Genomic DNA, 15,694 nt, shown 5'->3' on the forward strand with positions numbered 1-15,694 from the left:
TGCCAGCTTAGAGTTGCTTCCTAGAGCATTGTTTCCACCTGTCCATCTGTTTTTCCAGTTTCCGAAATGTTGATGCTGCCTCCTCTCCCGTATTCCCCGTGGTCGTGAACTCGTGTTTTTAAAACTTCCCTTTTCTGTCTTAAAGTATGTTCAGGAGGGAAAGGTCGATGCATGTGTGCACTCCCCCTTCTCTACCTAGAAGCCATCATTGTCAAGATCATTGTCACGGAGACCCTGGCTGACCTCAGATGTCACACACTTCAGGGGAGCCAGGGGGGTTAAGGGTGAGGGACAGAGCCAGGTTTTGTTCCCAGGGCTGGCTGTCATCCAGGCTCAGCCCCTGGCTCCTGGAGCATCCTGTCCTCCCTGCCTGGAAGTCTGGGCAGGCAGGAGTCATGGGGTATATTCCCAGAATCCCAGGGTCAGGGAGGCTGGGGGCAGGGCCAGGCGTTGGACAAACAGATCAAAGGTGAGGCCCTCCAGATCAAACAGATCAGAGGCTGGGACTCCAGATCAGGCCTGGCCAGCTGGACGACGAGTGCCATGAGGTGGGCAGAAGCCCCCCGAGCCTCCCTGGCAGGGGTGAGGGGTGAGAACAGGCCTCACCACCCCTCCCCCACCATGCTGCCTGCAGGCTGCTGCTCTTCCTGGGGCTGCTGTGGGGCGCGGCAGCCACACCCTCGGGCCCGCAGTGGCCCGAGCCCATGTTCGGGCGCCTGGCATCTCCCGGCTTCCCAGGCAAGTATGGCAACAACGAGGAGCAGCGCTGGACCCTGACCGCACCCCCCGGCTACCGCCTGCGCCTCTACTTCACCCACTTCCACCTGGAGCCCTCCTACCTCTGCGAGTACGACTTCGTCAAGGTGCCACAGGGCTGGAGGGCCTGGACACACTCGGGCTGGGGGTTGTCCCCAAAGACCGACCAGGGCTAGGGGACAGGGCCTACTGGGATCAGGGTCTGGCCTGGGAAGAAGGGAGGGCAGGCCTTGGGTCTTCTCTTCCCTCCCTGTGTCCATGACCCCACAGCTGAGCTCCGGGACCAAGGTGCTGGCCACCCTGTGCGGGTGGGAGAGCACGGACACAGAGCAGGCGCCCGGCAACACCACCTTCTACTCACGCGGCTCCAGCCTGGACGTCACCTTCCGCTCTGACTACTCCAACGAGAAGCCTTTCACGGGCTTTGAGGCCTTCTACTCAGCAGAGGGTGAGCTGAGAGGAGGCCGGGTGCGGGAGGGACTAAGATGACCAACCGCAGCTGGGGAGTAACTCTGTCTCAGGCCAGGCCTGTCCTCCCTCCAGTCTCCCTCCGTCCCTCCCTGAGGCAGGATTCATGCCATACCAGCAGGAGAGGCGTCCACACCTGCTCTGACGTCACTGTGATGCGAATACCAGTAACAGACACGACCTCTGCTCTAGACTGAGTCCCGTCCCGCACCAGGTGCTGAGCCAGGGACAGCCTCACGGGCATCGGTGGTGCAAGGGCCGAGTGAGCCCATTTACAGACGGGGAAGTAAAGCTCTGCTAGCCTGAGCCCAGCATCTGCATGTGGGCTTCTAGTCTGACACTTGATTTCAGATTCTGGTTCCTACAGGGACTTGCTGTGTGACCTTGGGCAAGTGGCTCAACCTCTCTATGCTCCTCCCAGGGCTGCTACAAGGGTTCAGTGAAATCTGTGTAGAGGCCCGCCCACTGGTTCCCTTGCTGGCTGCTGCCTTCACTAGCCTGGCCACTTTGAGCAGGACTCTTAACCTGGTTTAAAAAAGGTGGTGTTTATGTCACCCTCCAAGTGTTGCAGGGAGGTGGCAGTGACCCTAGGCCCCCAGTGCTTGGCTGGGCATGGGCCTCCTTCAGACACAAGGAGGCTCCTCTCAGGTCAGCCATGAGGCCCAGGCCCCAGCGCTGTCCTATCTCCTTCCCGGCTGACTGCTTGCCTGGCCCGCCCCTCCCCTAGACATCGATGAGTGCCGGGCGCCCCCAGGGGAGGCCCCCACCTGCGACCACCACTGCCACAATTACCTGGGCGGCTTCTACTGCTCCTGCCGTGCAGGCTATGTTCTCCACCAGAACAAGCGCACCTGCTCAGGTGAGCTGGGGCTGCACAGAGGGGAACGGGGTGGGGTGGGGAGGACCCTGTGCCTGGCCCAGCCCTGACCCGCCTCAGGATACAGCTGGCTCCTTAAGGCCATAGCTTCTCTGCCCAGGCAACTGAAGGGACTACTGGCCTTGGCCCACTGAACACTTCTGGGGGGTGGCCCCTCCTCTGATATTCTGTCCTCTCTCCCAACCATCCACCCATCTATCCACTCACGTTCTCCAATTCCTTGCCCGCCTCTGCCCCATCCTTGGCTCATTCTCACTCCTTTTCAGCTCATTCACTTGGTGAACATGTGCTGAGCCCTCACTGTGTACTTGGCCAGCCAGGGCTCACCCTCCGTGAAACTTCAGGGTTGGGGCAGGGCCTGCTCAAAGCTGCTGGTTCGGCCCCCAGCAGGCCAACCTCTTTGGCCTCCACTGCACGGACCCTGCTCTGCACCTCTGCCAGGGCCTGGATGGGAAACCAGCTGGTGCCCTGGGGAGCGAGCAGCCCCAACCCTCAGTGCTGACCCTGCCTCCCCCTTGACTCAGCGTCCCTCCCCTGTGTCTCTGTCTCTCTGTTCTCTCTTCCAGAGCAGAGCCTCTAGCCTCCCCTCCAGCTCCAGTCTGGGCTGGGCGAGAGTGCTGCTGCCTGAAGCCCCCATTGACCCCACCTCGGACCTAACAATAAACCTGGCTCCACCTCCACTTGCTGCATGTCTCTGGAGGGGCACAGGGTACAGGAGGGCAGCGGTCTGCATGCTGGCCCCTCTCTTCTCCTACCCTCATCTTAGCCTGAGGAACTCTAGTCGATGGGAGCCCCCTCCACAGGGCCACAGGCTCCTTCATCAGAAGGGCTTGCTCTGCCCCCCAAACCTCATTTTGAAACAGGGCACTGAGGCCCAGACAGGGGCTGGGGCTGGCCTGAGTTCACACAGGGGAGCAAGCTGACTACTCCCCCACTGAGAATCCAAGTGCTGAGCGCAGACCATCCTTGGGTCTGCCTCCTGTTCAGAGGGCAACTCAGGTCTCATGTGTGCTGGGTGGGGGGAGCCTAATCCAGAGCAGGGAGGCCCAGGGAAATATCATGGATTTATCGATGGGCAGGCTGGTCCCCCATATCCAGGGACAGCTCCCTCTGCCCCATGAGGGGCAGCCATGTGGAAGAAGAAAGGCAGTACCAGGACCCCTCCGAAAGCCTCCAGCTCAAATGCCTGTGTCCCCTGCTTTGTCCATGGGGAGTCGGGGGCAGACCCTCCCATGAGTGACACTCTCTCTGCAATGGCAGAATCAGCTGTTCTGATGGGGAAAGCAGGCACTAGACTCGCTTATGATCCATATGAACTTGAACTTCCTTCACCTGCCTGCCCAGGGCAGAGCCCAGACTCAGGGAAGGTGGGCAAGGGTAATAGGTTGCCCTGACCATTCCCGAAGGGGGCCCAGGGGAAGCTGGGCTGCACTGGCCAGGCCTGGGTACTGGTGGGTGGGGAGCCTCATGGTGGATGAACTTAGAAGTTGCTGGAGTCAGCGCCGGGTGAGGGGTCCTCAGTCTAAGGACAGTCCCCTCCTCCCCCCTCTCTCCCTCGATTCCTTTGGGAACAAGGAAAGTCCCTTTCCCTTTACTTGGTGCAGACCCTAGGCAGACCGTGACATCCCTCCCACACTTCCCTCACCCCTGGAGTTGTGACTCTGGCCCTGGGTTCCCCAAACCACGAGCCTCAACTTAGGGCCCCTATCATCCCTGGGGTTATGAGTGTGGCCTCTGGAGAATGTATATCCAAGTGTCGCCTGTTTCAGCTCAAGCCTGGAAGCCAGGGAAACCTCCCCACTAAACTGTCCCTCAGACACTGGGGTGGGGCATTCAGTTTTGGGAGGTGCTTCTGGGGCTGGCGTGTGAGGGTGGACAGGCGGGCCTGAGCTACGCTGCCTGCACCCAGCTCACCCCGCCTGCCCTCCCCCTTCTCCCAAGCCCAGTGTTCAGGCCAGGTCTTCACCGCCCGGTCTGGGGTGCTCAGCAGCCCTGAATACCCGAAGCCATACCCCAAACTCTCCAGCTGCACATACAGCGTCCACCTGGAGGAGGGGTTCAGTGTCATCCTGGACTTCGTGGAGTCCTTCGACGTGGAGATGCACCCCGAGAGCCACTGCCCCTATGACTCCCTCAAGGTCTGGTTCCCGGGCCCCCGCCTCACCCTGGCTCAGCAGGTCCTGAGGTGACAGGGCCTCTACGCTTTCAGATTCAAACAGATAAAGAGGAATATGGCCCGTTTTGTGGGAAGACGTTGCCCCGCAGGATTGAAACCAAGAGCAACACCGTGACCATCACCTTTGTCACCGATCAGTCGGGGGACCACACAGGCTGGAAGATCCACTACACCAGCACAGGTGAGGGCAGGAGGGCCTTGGATTCTAGCAGGAAGCTCTTCCAGAAATGTCAAGAGCCACACAGGATGGAATTCTTCCTGGCCAGACCTGGGAGCGTAGGTGAGGAAAAGTTTTCCTTAATCCTTGTAGTGTCCCTGGCTGGGTCTGAAAAGCAAACTGACAAAGACAGGTTAACAGGAAAAAAGCATATACATTTATTTCATGTAAGTTATATATGCGGCACAGGAGCCTTCATAAAAAAATGAAGACCCAAAGAGACAGCTAGACCTGTGCGCTTCTGTGCCAGGCTCGCTGAGGAGTGTGGCAGGTTAAGGAGTATGACACAGGGGAGTAAACCGGGGGAAACTTAGCAAGGCCTGTTTGTAAGGATTCCTCTTGGCACATTTTTGTCTTCAGTGATAAGGCTTCCATCTGGGTATAGGGAAGACACTGTCACATGAGGGTCTTGTGACCTGCTTCAGGGGAGAAGGGTGAGGTAGGGGAGTCAGAATGACCTTCCTGCTTCTGCCATTTTCTCAAACCCTCTCAGCTTAAAATATTCAACTTGCCAAGGAGCTGTATTTTGGGGTAGTGTGTCCTGCACTCCATCAGAAGACAGACTAGATTTGAATGTGGGTGGTTTGTGAGGCAGTGGTCCCCATGAGGGAAATGCCATCCACCCACCCACTCACTCACCCATGCACCCATTCACCATCCCTCCTTCCACCCACCCATCCATCTCCCCAAACAACTGTCACTCCCACCCACCCTCCCCACAACCAACCATCTCTCCTTTCATCCGTCCACCCAGCCAGTCAACCATCCCTTCTTCCATCTGTAGGGGAGGAAAAATCAGCTTTCCCTCTGCCCTTCTAAATTCTTGGCTGGGAACAAAAGACAGACCAACAAGAGAAAAATAGAAGTTTGTGAACATGTATGTCTCATGTATACATGGGAGATAACCCAGAGGAAAATGAGTTAAGTCTCAAAGGTGGCTTAGAATTCAAGCTCAAATACCATCTCCAGCTAAAGACAAAAAAGAGAAAGGGAGTAGCAGAGGTCAGTTATGCAGAGGTGACCAGGAAAAGCATGTAAGCAGGAGGAAAGTTGATTATGCAGATTTAAGACCCTGCCCTCTCCTTTGATAAGAGTTTCTAGTGATTCGGTCATCCTTCTCCTGATACAGAGCGGGAGACACTCTTACAAACAGAGATTTCCTTTGTAAATGTAAATTTCCCTTAGAAAAGGGTAATTTCTATTCCATTTTCAGAGTTTCTCCTGTGTTCACTGTTTCACAAAATAATCAGCTAAAAATACAGGTGGCCCCCCACATATACAGCGATACAGACGACTGACACTCTACCATTTTATCTAAAGGACTTGAGCATCTGCAGGTTTTGGTATCCACTGGGGTCTGGGAACCAATCCCCCACAGACACCAAGGGACAACTGTAATCCTTATGCCAAAGAGGCATATTTCAGAGTGCAATATCCTGCCACCCATCACATACATCCACCTGTCCAGCCTTCCCTCCCTCCCGTGCTTCCATTCATCCGTCCGTCGTATGGATGTGCACCAGGCCCTGTGTGGGGAATACGTAATGCCTCTGCCCTCAGTCCAGTCTAGTCACAGCAATGTGACCACAGCCCAGGGACAAGCACAGACAAGCACCAGACAGGATAAGAGTCCAGGGGAGGGAACTGGCCCAGGCAGGGGCTGGAAGCTAAGGAAAGCATCCTGGGACAGAAAAAATGCGAGATTGGATTTAAAGAGTAAGTAGGTATTGGAGGAAGGTGGAAGGGTGTTCCAAGTGGAAGGTAAGAGTATGTGCAAAAGCCCAGAGGCTCCGCCTTCTTGGCATGGAGCTGTAGAGGGTGTGATGGGGTGGGCAGAGATGGGGGGGGTCTAGACTGGAGCTACAGGCAGAGTCTGCAGCTGGAGCTGTGCACTCCACCTCCCTGAACTGCCTCCACTGGCCCTGCCTCCACGTTTAGGAACTCCCGGGCCTTCTGCCACCTCTTCCTTGTGACAGGCCCTCCAGCGCTAGAAGGTAGTCCACTGGAGGCACCTCCTTAGACATAGTCCAAGTCCCCCCACCTTCCCAGCACTGACCTCTGGACCCATCTGTCCCTCTCACCACTTTCAGCCAACAGGTCTTTCAGGTTGTTTTTGGAAAAACAGAGTAACTGAGCTGAGGAGGCAGGAACTGGAGACAGCTCCAAAGCAAAAAACCCAAGGACCCAAGGCATGCTCAGAGCACAGGCTGGGTGTCAGACTGCCCCGTTTTGTGTCCTGGCTCTACTGCCTCTTGGCCAGATGACATTGAACCTCTTACATAACTTGTCTGAGCCTTAGTGTCCCAATTATCCAATGAAGGGCTTGGAAAGGTGGGGATTCGTGGGTTAAGGCAGAAGGCACAGGCACATGGTGTGCATGGAGGAGGTGGTCATCAGATTATAGGCACTGGAGTAATTTAAAAAATGAGGAAACTGGATTAGAAAAGATTAACCCTTGGGCCACCTCTGTTGGAAGTGTGGGAAAGGGTGAGAGACTGGTCAGGAGGGAAGAGACCAGCAGTTTGGGAACATTTCATATGCTTCCTGTTCATTTTATTTTTGGGGGGGGTGGAGGTTATTAGGTTTATTTATTTATTATTATTATCATCAATTTAATGGAGGTACTGGGGATCGAACCCATGACCACTGAGCTATATACCCTCCTCCCGTTTGTTTTTTTGAAAGCCTTTTGTTTTCCTGTAGGTCAAAATTATGACACTTCCAAAACTGGGGTGCTAGTTTCAGAGCAAGTCAGAGGAAGAGTCAGGTGTGCCAGGCTGGTGGGTGAGAAGGGGCAGGGACAGAGCCTAGAGGTGCTGGCAAAGGAAGGCATGAGCAGGGCCTTGGCTTGGGTATGAAGTGGCCTCGGGAAGCCCTGGGCCTCTGCAGGGCCACCCAGGACGTCCCTGGACATCAGCAAAGCGCTTCCGTCCGTGCTTCACATCCAGTCCTCACAACAGCACTTGAAGGTGAGCAGCCATTCTCGTCACTCTCAGCTTACAGACGAGGAAACAGGCTTTCCTGTGAGGCAAACCCATGCAGTCCAGCTTGCTCCCTCCAAGTCACACTCCCCCGTTCTCAGCCATGAGTGCGAGGCTCCTGGCACGGGGCAGATGCTCCCTTTGCCGTGGCTGTGCTCCCTTACCGCGGGCCTGGCTTTCTTTCCATCACTTTTGGCTAAAGCCCAGTCCAGGCAACAAATCCTAATTTGTACAACATGCAACACCGAGAGTTTAATCTTCCCTTTGGTTTTGAATCTTAAGAACCCTACCCAACTTGTGGCAAGCTCTCTTTACACGTTGGATGTTTCATTTATAAATCAAGAACTTCTAATTGCTAAACTCAGACTTGCCTGCTATAGCCCACATCCAAACCCACATGCCTGGTTTCCTTACTCAGCTCAGCCTTGCCCTGATCCAACGGCGCCACCTAATGGCCACATCTCCCCCGTGCAAGCCAAATATATCCTGAAAGACCGCTTCTTTGTCTTTTGCGAGACAGGCTACGAACTTCTGCAAGTAAGTTAATACAAAACTGTAAGTGCACCATAACCATGATGGTTTAAAAGTGCATTCATATTTATATCAACAAATGTGTGAAAGGAAAATGGGAAAATGGCTGTTGTCATGGTCATCTTTTCCCTATGGTTAAACAATAAAATTCAAAGAAACGATACATTTGCTAAGAGAAATGGCTATAGAGAATTTTTTATTCTTAGGAATTCTGCTTTTTGAAAAAGCTTTTCTTGGAAAGCTGATGATTAAAATGAACACCTCTTCTCTGTTCACACATTACAGCAGCTCTCAGTAAAGTGGCTGAAACGAGCCTGCCATCCACGTTCCACGTGCGCTGTGGTATCACCTTGCATTAAATCAAGCTCCTCCTCCTGGTCAAATGACCTTTACATGAAACAAATCCTGGCCCTATAAAAAATTAGCTCCTGCAAATAGTATATTCTTCAAAGTTATAAACAGTGACCACTGTTAAGGGAGAGAGAGACTAATTTCAAAAAAATGCTTAGTGTGTTGCTTTAGGGGCACAGGTAAGAGATTAACATGTCCTCTTTATGTTCTTCAAAATTGTCACTGAATCCCAGTGGTAAAAAGTAATAACATTGAAATGCTAGCTAGCTATGCAATCCAGTCCTGTGGAGGGGCAAAACCAAAAAATAAATAAATAAATAAATAAAGACACTTTTCTCACCTTGCAAACTTCTGGGCAGGCTCTTTCTACATCATCTTTGGCTGCAAACTTGTTCAGTTTCTGATGAAAAAAAAAATCATCCTGTTTTCCTTTGGAGCATAAAGCCTCTCCAAAGCTTTACTTATGTTTCAATAAGTGAAAATCTTTTACTCTATAAGTATTAGCACTGGAAACTGAGAAAACGTGGGAAGCTTATGGAAGTATTTTAAATGACTTCCAGCTAATAGCCACAGGCTAGAAAAATCCATTTGCATTCACTCTGTCTGATCAGCTTGGCCTTCCCCAAACTTTTTTTTTTTTTTTTTGGTTTTGAACCTTTAATAAAAGTTAAAAGATGAATGCAAAAGAATACAATGCTGAAAACTTAGTAGGAAGGTGAATTTCACTAGATGTTCAAATCTGGTATAGTGCAAATTTTGTTCATACTATTTCACCTTTTTGTTTTGTTTTGTTTTTTTGAAGTCTGTTTTGGGGGGAAGGTAAGGAGGTTTATGTATTTATTTTAATAGAGGTACTGGGGATTGAACCCAGGGCCTCCTGCATGCTAAGCATGCGCTCTGCCACTGAGCTGTACCCTCCCCCCAGACTATTTTATACTTTTACAAACTCAAATCACTTTGGTTCATATACTTGCTATAAAGTATTGGCAACAAAATTTATTCAGATTCACATCTTTTGGCTACATTGTTTCTAACAGATATAATTTATTACAATTTATAAATTTATAATTTATTTCCAGTTTAAGAATAATAATACTTGTTTGTGCATATTGAAGTATATTTGATTCAATTACTGCTTTCATCTGATAGCTTCTGGTTTTTCACAAAATGCTGACATGGCCTTCCCCAAATTTTTGTGAGTGGGAGGTAATCAGGTTAATTAATTAAAATGGAGGTACTGGGGATTGAATCTAGGACCTTGTGCATGCTAAGTACACACTCTACCACTGAGCTATTTCCATCCCCCCTCCCCAAACTTTTGACCATCACCCTTTGGCACTTTAAGAGATGGTGGAACATCAGCATTGTTGATCAATTTGTGAGATCTGATATATTCTTGGATTGAAGTGGAAAGCAGAAAATATAAGTTGCTGCAGAGGTCAACATTTGATTCCTAAAATGCCAATACATCTTGAAAAGTGAGATATACACATAGGTGACAAACCAAATCTGCACATGTATCAAGGCAGTTGGGCTGCGTGTCGTCATGTGGGTACAGCACCCCCTTGGGAGCATCTCCTGAAACACTAGAAGAGGAACTGTGGGAGCAGAGCTTTGGGCAGTGGTTTCACGATGTAAACAAGGACATTAATATTTTCTCAATTCTCCTTTAGGGTAATTTGCCCCTGAAATCATTTGCTGCAGTCTGTCAGAAAGATGGATCTTGGGACCAACCGATGCCCGAGTGCAGCAGTACGTATGTGACCACAATGCCCACAGCTGTTTTCTGCTACTATTGCTTCTATCGCTTTTTCTGGTCTTTTTAAGAAATGGTTTTATTTACCAGGGCTTGAACTCTGAATTTGCTTCTCTTCCTGAGTCTCTTGCACTCTTAGAGGTTAAAACAGGACCAAGCTACTGGGAGAGGTATTTGCTTTAGAATGGTCTATTTTAAAATATTTTCCTAAGTATAAAATACTCATAGACGGGACAGAGAAAATTACATTGTAATATTCAGAATCCTGCTGTATGAGAGCATAATCACCGTTGCTATTTCAGTGTATATCCTTCCAGTTACATGTCTCACACACGTAAACACGTACAGGCTACTGTCTGTAGGGATAGGGGTAACTGTGGTATGTGTACACACACACCCCAAACTGGGATGAGGGTGTTCATTACTATTTTGTGAACTAAGAATCATGTATCTTATTTCTAAGTTTTAAATTATAACATACGTATGAACTGGAAAAAACAAAAAACACATACAAAAATTTATAGTGAAAGCCCCAAAGTATCTCTAAGACACTGGGGTCCATTCCTTCACATTCTTTTATCTCCTATGCTATTTATACTAACGTATTTCACTATTACATACTTTTTAACCAAAATGAGATACTGTTATCTGATTGCAGTGTACTCTTCCCCTCCATAATGTTAGGATATCTTTCCACATCAATCCAAGTATTAATACAGCTCCTTGTCCTTTTAATGACTGCATAGTATTCCACCAGAAGTCCTATGCTTTTACCTCACGATTTCTATTATTTCCAGTGTTTTACTATTACATACACTGCTGTAGTTAATAACCTGTATATAGATTTCCACATTTTGTGCACGAGTTTCTACAAAATTCCCGGGAGAATTTATTCATTTCAAAAATTTACATTCCCATGAGACTACCAATTCTTTTAGTTCAAAAAACAGTAGAGTTGGCACTGAAGGGAATGTTGGAGTAAGAGGTATGGGTTTGAGCCCCGATTCTGCCACTTCTCACTGGGTAGTTACAGGCATCTTATCTGTAGAGAATCAGACAACGTATCGGCAGAGCCAGACACACTGCTATTAAGTTGCTGAAATCTAAGTGCAGTCTTTAAATATCCACAGAAATCCATCAACAATTTTTAATGTTTACTGTGTAGAAAACTATGACTCTCTGACTGGTATCAGTGTCTCACAAATTGGTTACTTCACATTCGTAAGTCCTAACAGGTGTGAATTCTAACCCAAACCAGGCCTTCTGAAAAGTTCAACTTAGGAAAAGGACCGTGAGAAAAAGCTGAGTCCTTCGGTCGTCTTTGTACTGTTGTATCCTTTTCTATCTTTTAAGGGCAACCAAATTTTTGCCATTTTACATCCAATCCGGCTGCACAGGCTGTGCTGTTTCCTTCCTTCCGTGTTGCTGTGCTCTGCTGCACAAGGGTGTATTCAGCAAATGACAACCACCTCTCACACGTGAGAGTGCTAAGGTGGTTTCAAATTCGCTTCCTTTAGGGAAGGCATCATGCCACTCCTTGCCCAGGGGCTTTCACTTCAATCCAGCCATTTAGTCAGGAATGGGAGAGTGATGCTTTAAAATGACACTAGGGCGATTCTCTCCATTTTCAGAGATTAAACAGATGTCCACCACACAGGGCAAAACAAATACTTCAAGCTACAGCACCACACAGCACAACCACCTATCAGGCTCCGTGTCTTTTTGATGTTAGTATTCAAAGTACAGACGGACTCTTCCCTCTCCCTCATTTATCAGTCGTTGACTGTGGTCCTCCTGATGATCTACCCAGTGGCCAAGTAGAGTACATCACAGGTCCCGAAGTGACCACATACAAAGCCGTGACTCAATACCGCTGTAACGAGTTCTACGTAATGAGAAAAGACGACGGTAAGCAACCCGCTCGAAGCTGGGGGTGGGTGTTACTGGAACTTAAGCCCTCGTGACCTGAAAATAAACTTACCAACATTTTTTGGCTAAGACTAGACAAAAGATTAAAAGGCAATTTCTTCCACCTGCTAAGTGAACTACTGCAGTTCAAGTGACTTTAATGTCAATTTGCAAGAATCTGAAAACAGATCTTATCTAGTAAATGACTACTACAAACACACAATATATTCCAAATGGTTTAATTTAACAAGTCAAAACCTTATCATTAAGCACTTGAGATCTTGATACATATTCAAGTTACACATCTAAAAGGTTTCCACTTTGCAAGCAAACATGGTAATGCAGAGACCTCCTACTTATGAAATCATGTAAAATGGTTATTCAGACACCTCTATTTCCCACTGATGCTCAAGAATCAACATTTTTCAAGGGGGTATTCAAGCAAATGACAACCACCTTTTACATGCAGTTAAAACATTTTTGCTTTTTCAATGATTTGCAGGTAAATATGTGTGTGAGGCTGATGGATTCTGGACGAGCTCCAAAGGAGAAAAATCACTCCCAGTCTGTGAGCCTGGTAATGGATACATCTATACAAGAGATTCATAATTGATGGGAAGTAGAACTGGGTAGGAGACAGTAAGTAGAGCTTTAGCTGTGTAGGCAGAAATGTAACTTCAGCACTTGGCTTAGACCAACTTATTATTTCTAAATATGTTCTCATTATCCCCCTTTCCATATGGAGAGGTTGTTAGGTGCTGACTGCATCAGTCATTTGATTATTTCTGACCTTACTAGGCAAGCATAAAAATTTAAACAATTTTAAAAATTATCTTGAACCATTTATACATTTATAAACAGGAATTCTGCTACTTCTCTGTAAAAATGCTATTAAAACCCAAAGCCAATAACTTCATTATTTCCCTAAGGAATTGTTTTCAATGACATCTAGTTTTTAAAATATTAATGCAATTTGCCTTTTAATGGTACTTTAAAAAATGTTTTACCAGAATTGGCTCTGAAGATATAGTTGAGTGATTTTAAAAAATCAGAAAATAATGTATTTATTACCCGTTATTTGGCTTAGTTTTAAAACAAAAAAACCAACCAAAAAAACCCTCTTAGCTGACACAATGTTTCTAAGTTTTAGTAACAGTATTCTGCCACAACAGGAAACACATTTGCTACATTAATTACATTAAGTATTTAGTTAGCAATATATATATGTAGTAAAGGCTAGTGTTTAGGAATCAACTAGACCAAAAATAATTTCTGAACCTGAAGGTTCCTGGCTACAACTGCAACATTCTAATTTTTAAAACATTTCTGGAGGAGGGTATAGTTCAAGTGGTAGAGCGCATGCTTAGCATGCACAAGGTCCTGGGTTCAATCCCTAGTACTTCCCCTAAAAATAAACCAAATTACCTCCCCCACCAAAAGTAAAATTAAAAAAAAATTCAAATGTTCAAAGGGGAAAGTAATTTTGCGAACCCTGACAGTGACCCTAGTTTCCCCTTTCCTAGAACGTGGTAAATACCCCTACTTTACAAGTAGGAAAACAAGCAATGAAAAGCTTATTTCCTTTCATTTCCTATGCACATCAGCTCAGACAATTCCTATTTGCCCTATTAAATAATTTCCCCAATTGTGAGACCAAATTATTTTAACAAAACAAATTTATTTCTGAAAGTTAATTTTCACTCACCTCATTTTCTGAGGGGTTGAGACATACCAAACAGTTTCTTATCAGGTCTTTTAACAGTGTTCTAAGCAACCTCACTTGCCTGTATAGGTGGACACCCACCAATTCATGTGATGCAGTTTTTGGTCAATGTTAAATATACAAAACTCCAAAGAGGTAATAACTGGAGAAAAACACCACTGGGTTTCTATAAAGGTTCTATACATCTGCTTTTCCCCCCAGTTTGTGGAATATCAACCCATACCACAGGAGGTCGTATATATGGAGGACAACCTGCAAAGCTGGGTGATTTTCCTTGGCAAGTCCTACTATTAGGTGAAACCATAGCAGCAGGTGCACTTCTGTATGACAACTGGATCCTAACAGCTGCTCACAATGTATATGGGCAAAAAGAAGACGCCTCCTCCCTGGACATCAGAATGGGTGCCCTGAAGAGACTGTCAACTCATTATACACAAGCCTGGGCCGAGGCCATTTTTATACATGAAGGTTACACTCACAATGCTGGTTATGATAACGACATAGCATTGATTAAATTGAAGAACAGGGTTGTAATCAATAGCAACATCATGCCTATCTGTTTGCCAAGAAAAGAAGCTGAATCCTTCATGAGGACAAATGACATTGGAACTATATCTGGATGGGGATTAACCCAAAGGGGTTTTCTTGCCAGAAATCTAATGTTTGTTGACATACCAATTGTTGACCATCAAAAATGTACCGCTGCATATGAAAAGAAGTCCTATCCAGGGGGAAAGGTAACTGGTAACATGCTTTGTGCTGGTTTAGAAGCGGGGGGCAAGGATAGCTGTAAAGGTGACAGTGGAGGGGCATTAGTGTTTCTCGATAATGAGACACAGAAGTGGTTCGTGGGAGGAATAGTGTCTTGGGGTTCCATTCATTGTGGGGAAGCAGATCAGTATGGGGTCTACACGAAAGTCATTAACTACATTCCCTGGATCAAGAACATAATTAATAATTTTTAATTTGTATGTTTTCCATCAGTAAATGATTCCCTATCTTTAAAAATACCTTAGCAAAGATCTTGGCAAATTGACCTAAGAAACATTTACATCACAGCTGCCGTTTCACCCCAAAACCAAACCAAACTACAGGGGAGATTGCCTTTCAAGCACTTGGTCTCCACTTGCCAGTTTTCCACCACTTACTCTCTGATTCAAGGGCACATAAACCATTGTAGCAATTTTCGTCTTTGCCAATCCAATAGAAACTCACTGATTAAATCTGCATTGACTTACAAAGTTGTTCTTTCTTACTGATCTGAGAGCATTATATATTATAGCATTAGTGGTTCAGGAATTACCTTGAATCACAGGGATTTCTGATAGATAAATTGGAAATATCAATACTTTATAGCCTAAATATTGACTGATTTCCATGTTAAAACCAATATCACAAAATGGTGAGATATAATTTTTCACTTCTCAAACTGACAGACATGGAACATGGAACAGCACTATTTCACATTGTCAAAGACAACAAATTTTCTAAAGGACAATTTGGCAATATATTTCAACAGTCTTAAAAGTATGCATAGTCTTTGACCTGGTAATTCCAATGCTATGATTTTAATTTAGCTGTAAGGATGTTCTCAGCACTTGGAGATAACCTAAATGATGTTCAGATTCAGAAGACAGTTGAATCAAATGTGGCATTTCCAAAAGATGAAATACAACATTAAAAATAAGTGGTGGTATTATAGATAAATCTGCAGTGTTTTCCTTCTTACAATGAACATGAATTATCTGGGCACATTTAATCAAACAACAGATTACAGATCACACAATAGCTGAATATAGAACTCAAATACACAATCAACAGTTACTCTAATATTCAACAAATATACTAATTATCACATACATCTTCTGAATTACTAAGTACTTAACATCTTTTTCCTAACGCCAAAATTTAAGCTCACATTTAACCTTAAAAATCTCATTTCATTTTAGT

General features: G+C 46.6%; 1 protein-coding gene across 2 annotated transcripts; it reads left to right on the forward strand.

The window, feature by feature from the left end:
- Positions 1 to 480: 480 nt before the first annotated feature.
- MASP2 (MBL associated serine protease 2) lies at positions 481 to 15,558 on the forward strand. 2 transcript variants are annotated; one of them, XM_031683659.2, is made up of 10 exons: positions 481 to 548; positions 635 to 863; positions 1,027 to 1,204; positions 1,952 to 2,083; positions 4,043 to 4,239; positions 4,311 to 4,458; positions 7,894 to 8,012; positions 10,031 to 10,109; positions 11,890 to 12,021; positions 12,524 to 12,645. In XM_031683659.2, exons 1-10 carry the CDS (start codon positions 544 to 546, stop codon positions 12,628 to 12,630), a joined length of 1,326 nt encoding a protein of 441 aa, XP_031539519.2. In that variant the 5' UTR covers positions 481 to 543; the 3' UTR covers positions 12,631 to 12,645. The 2 variants fall into 2 exon arrangements, with proteins under 2 accessions (XP_031539519.2, XP_072831505.1); XM_072975404.1 differs by lacking the exons at positions 481 to 548; positions 635 to 863; positions 1,027 to 1,204; ... (1 more) ...; positions 4,043 to 4,239; positions 4,311 to 4,458 and adding exons at positions 7,017 to 7,463; positions 13,946 to 15,558 and having other exon boundaries at positions 12,524 to 12,598.
- The last annotated feature ends 136 nt before the right edge of the window (positions 15,559 to 15,694 follow it).

The sequence above is a fragment of the Vicugna pacos genome, chromosome 13 (assembly GCF_048564905.1).
Source record: "Vicugna pacos chromosome 13, VicPac4, whole genome shotgun sequence".
NCBI lineage: Eukaryota > Metazoa > Chordata > Mammalia > Artiodactyla > Camelidae > Vicugna > Vicugna pacos.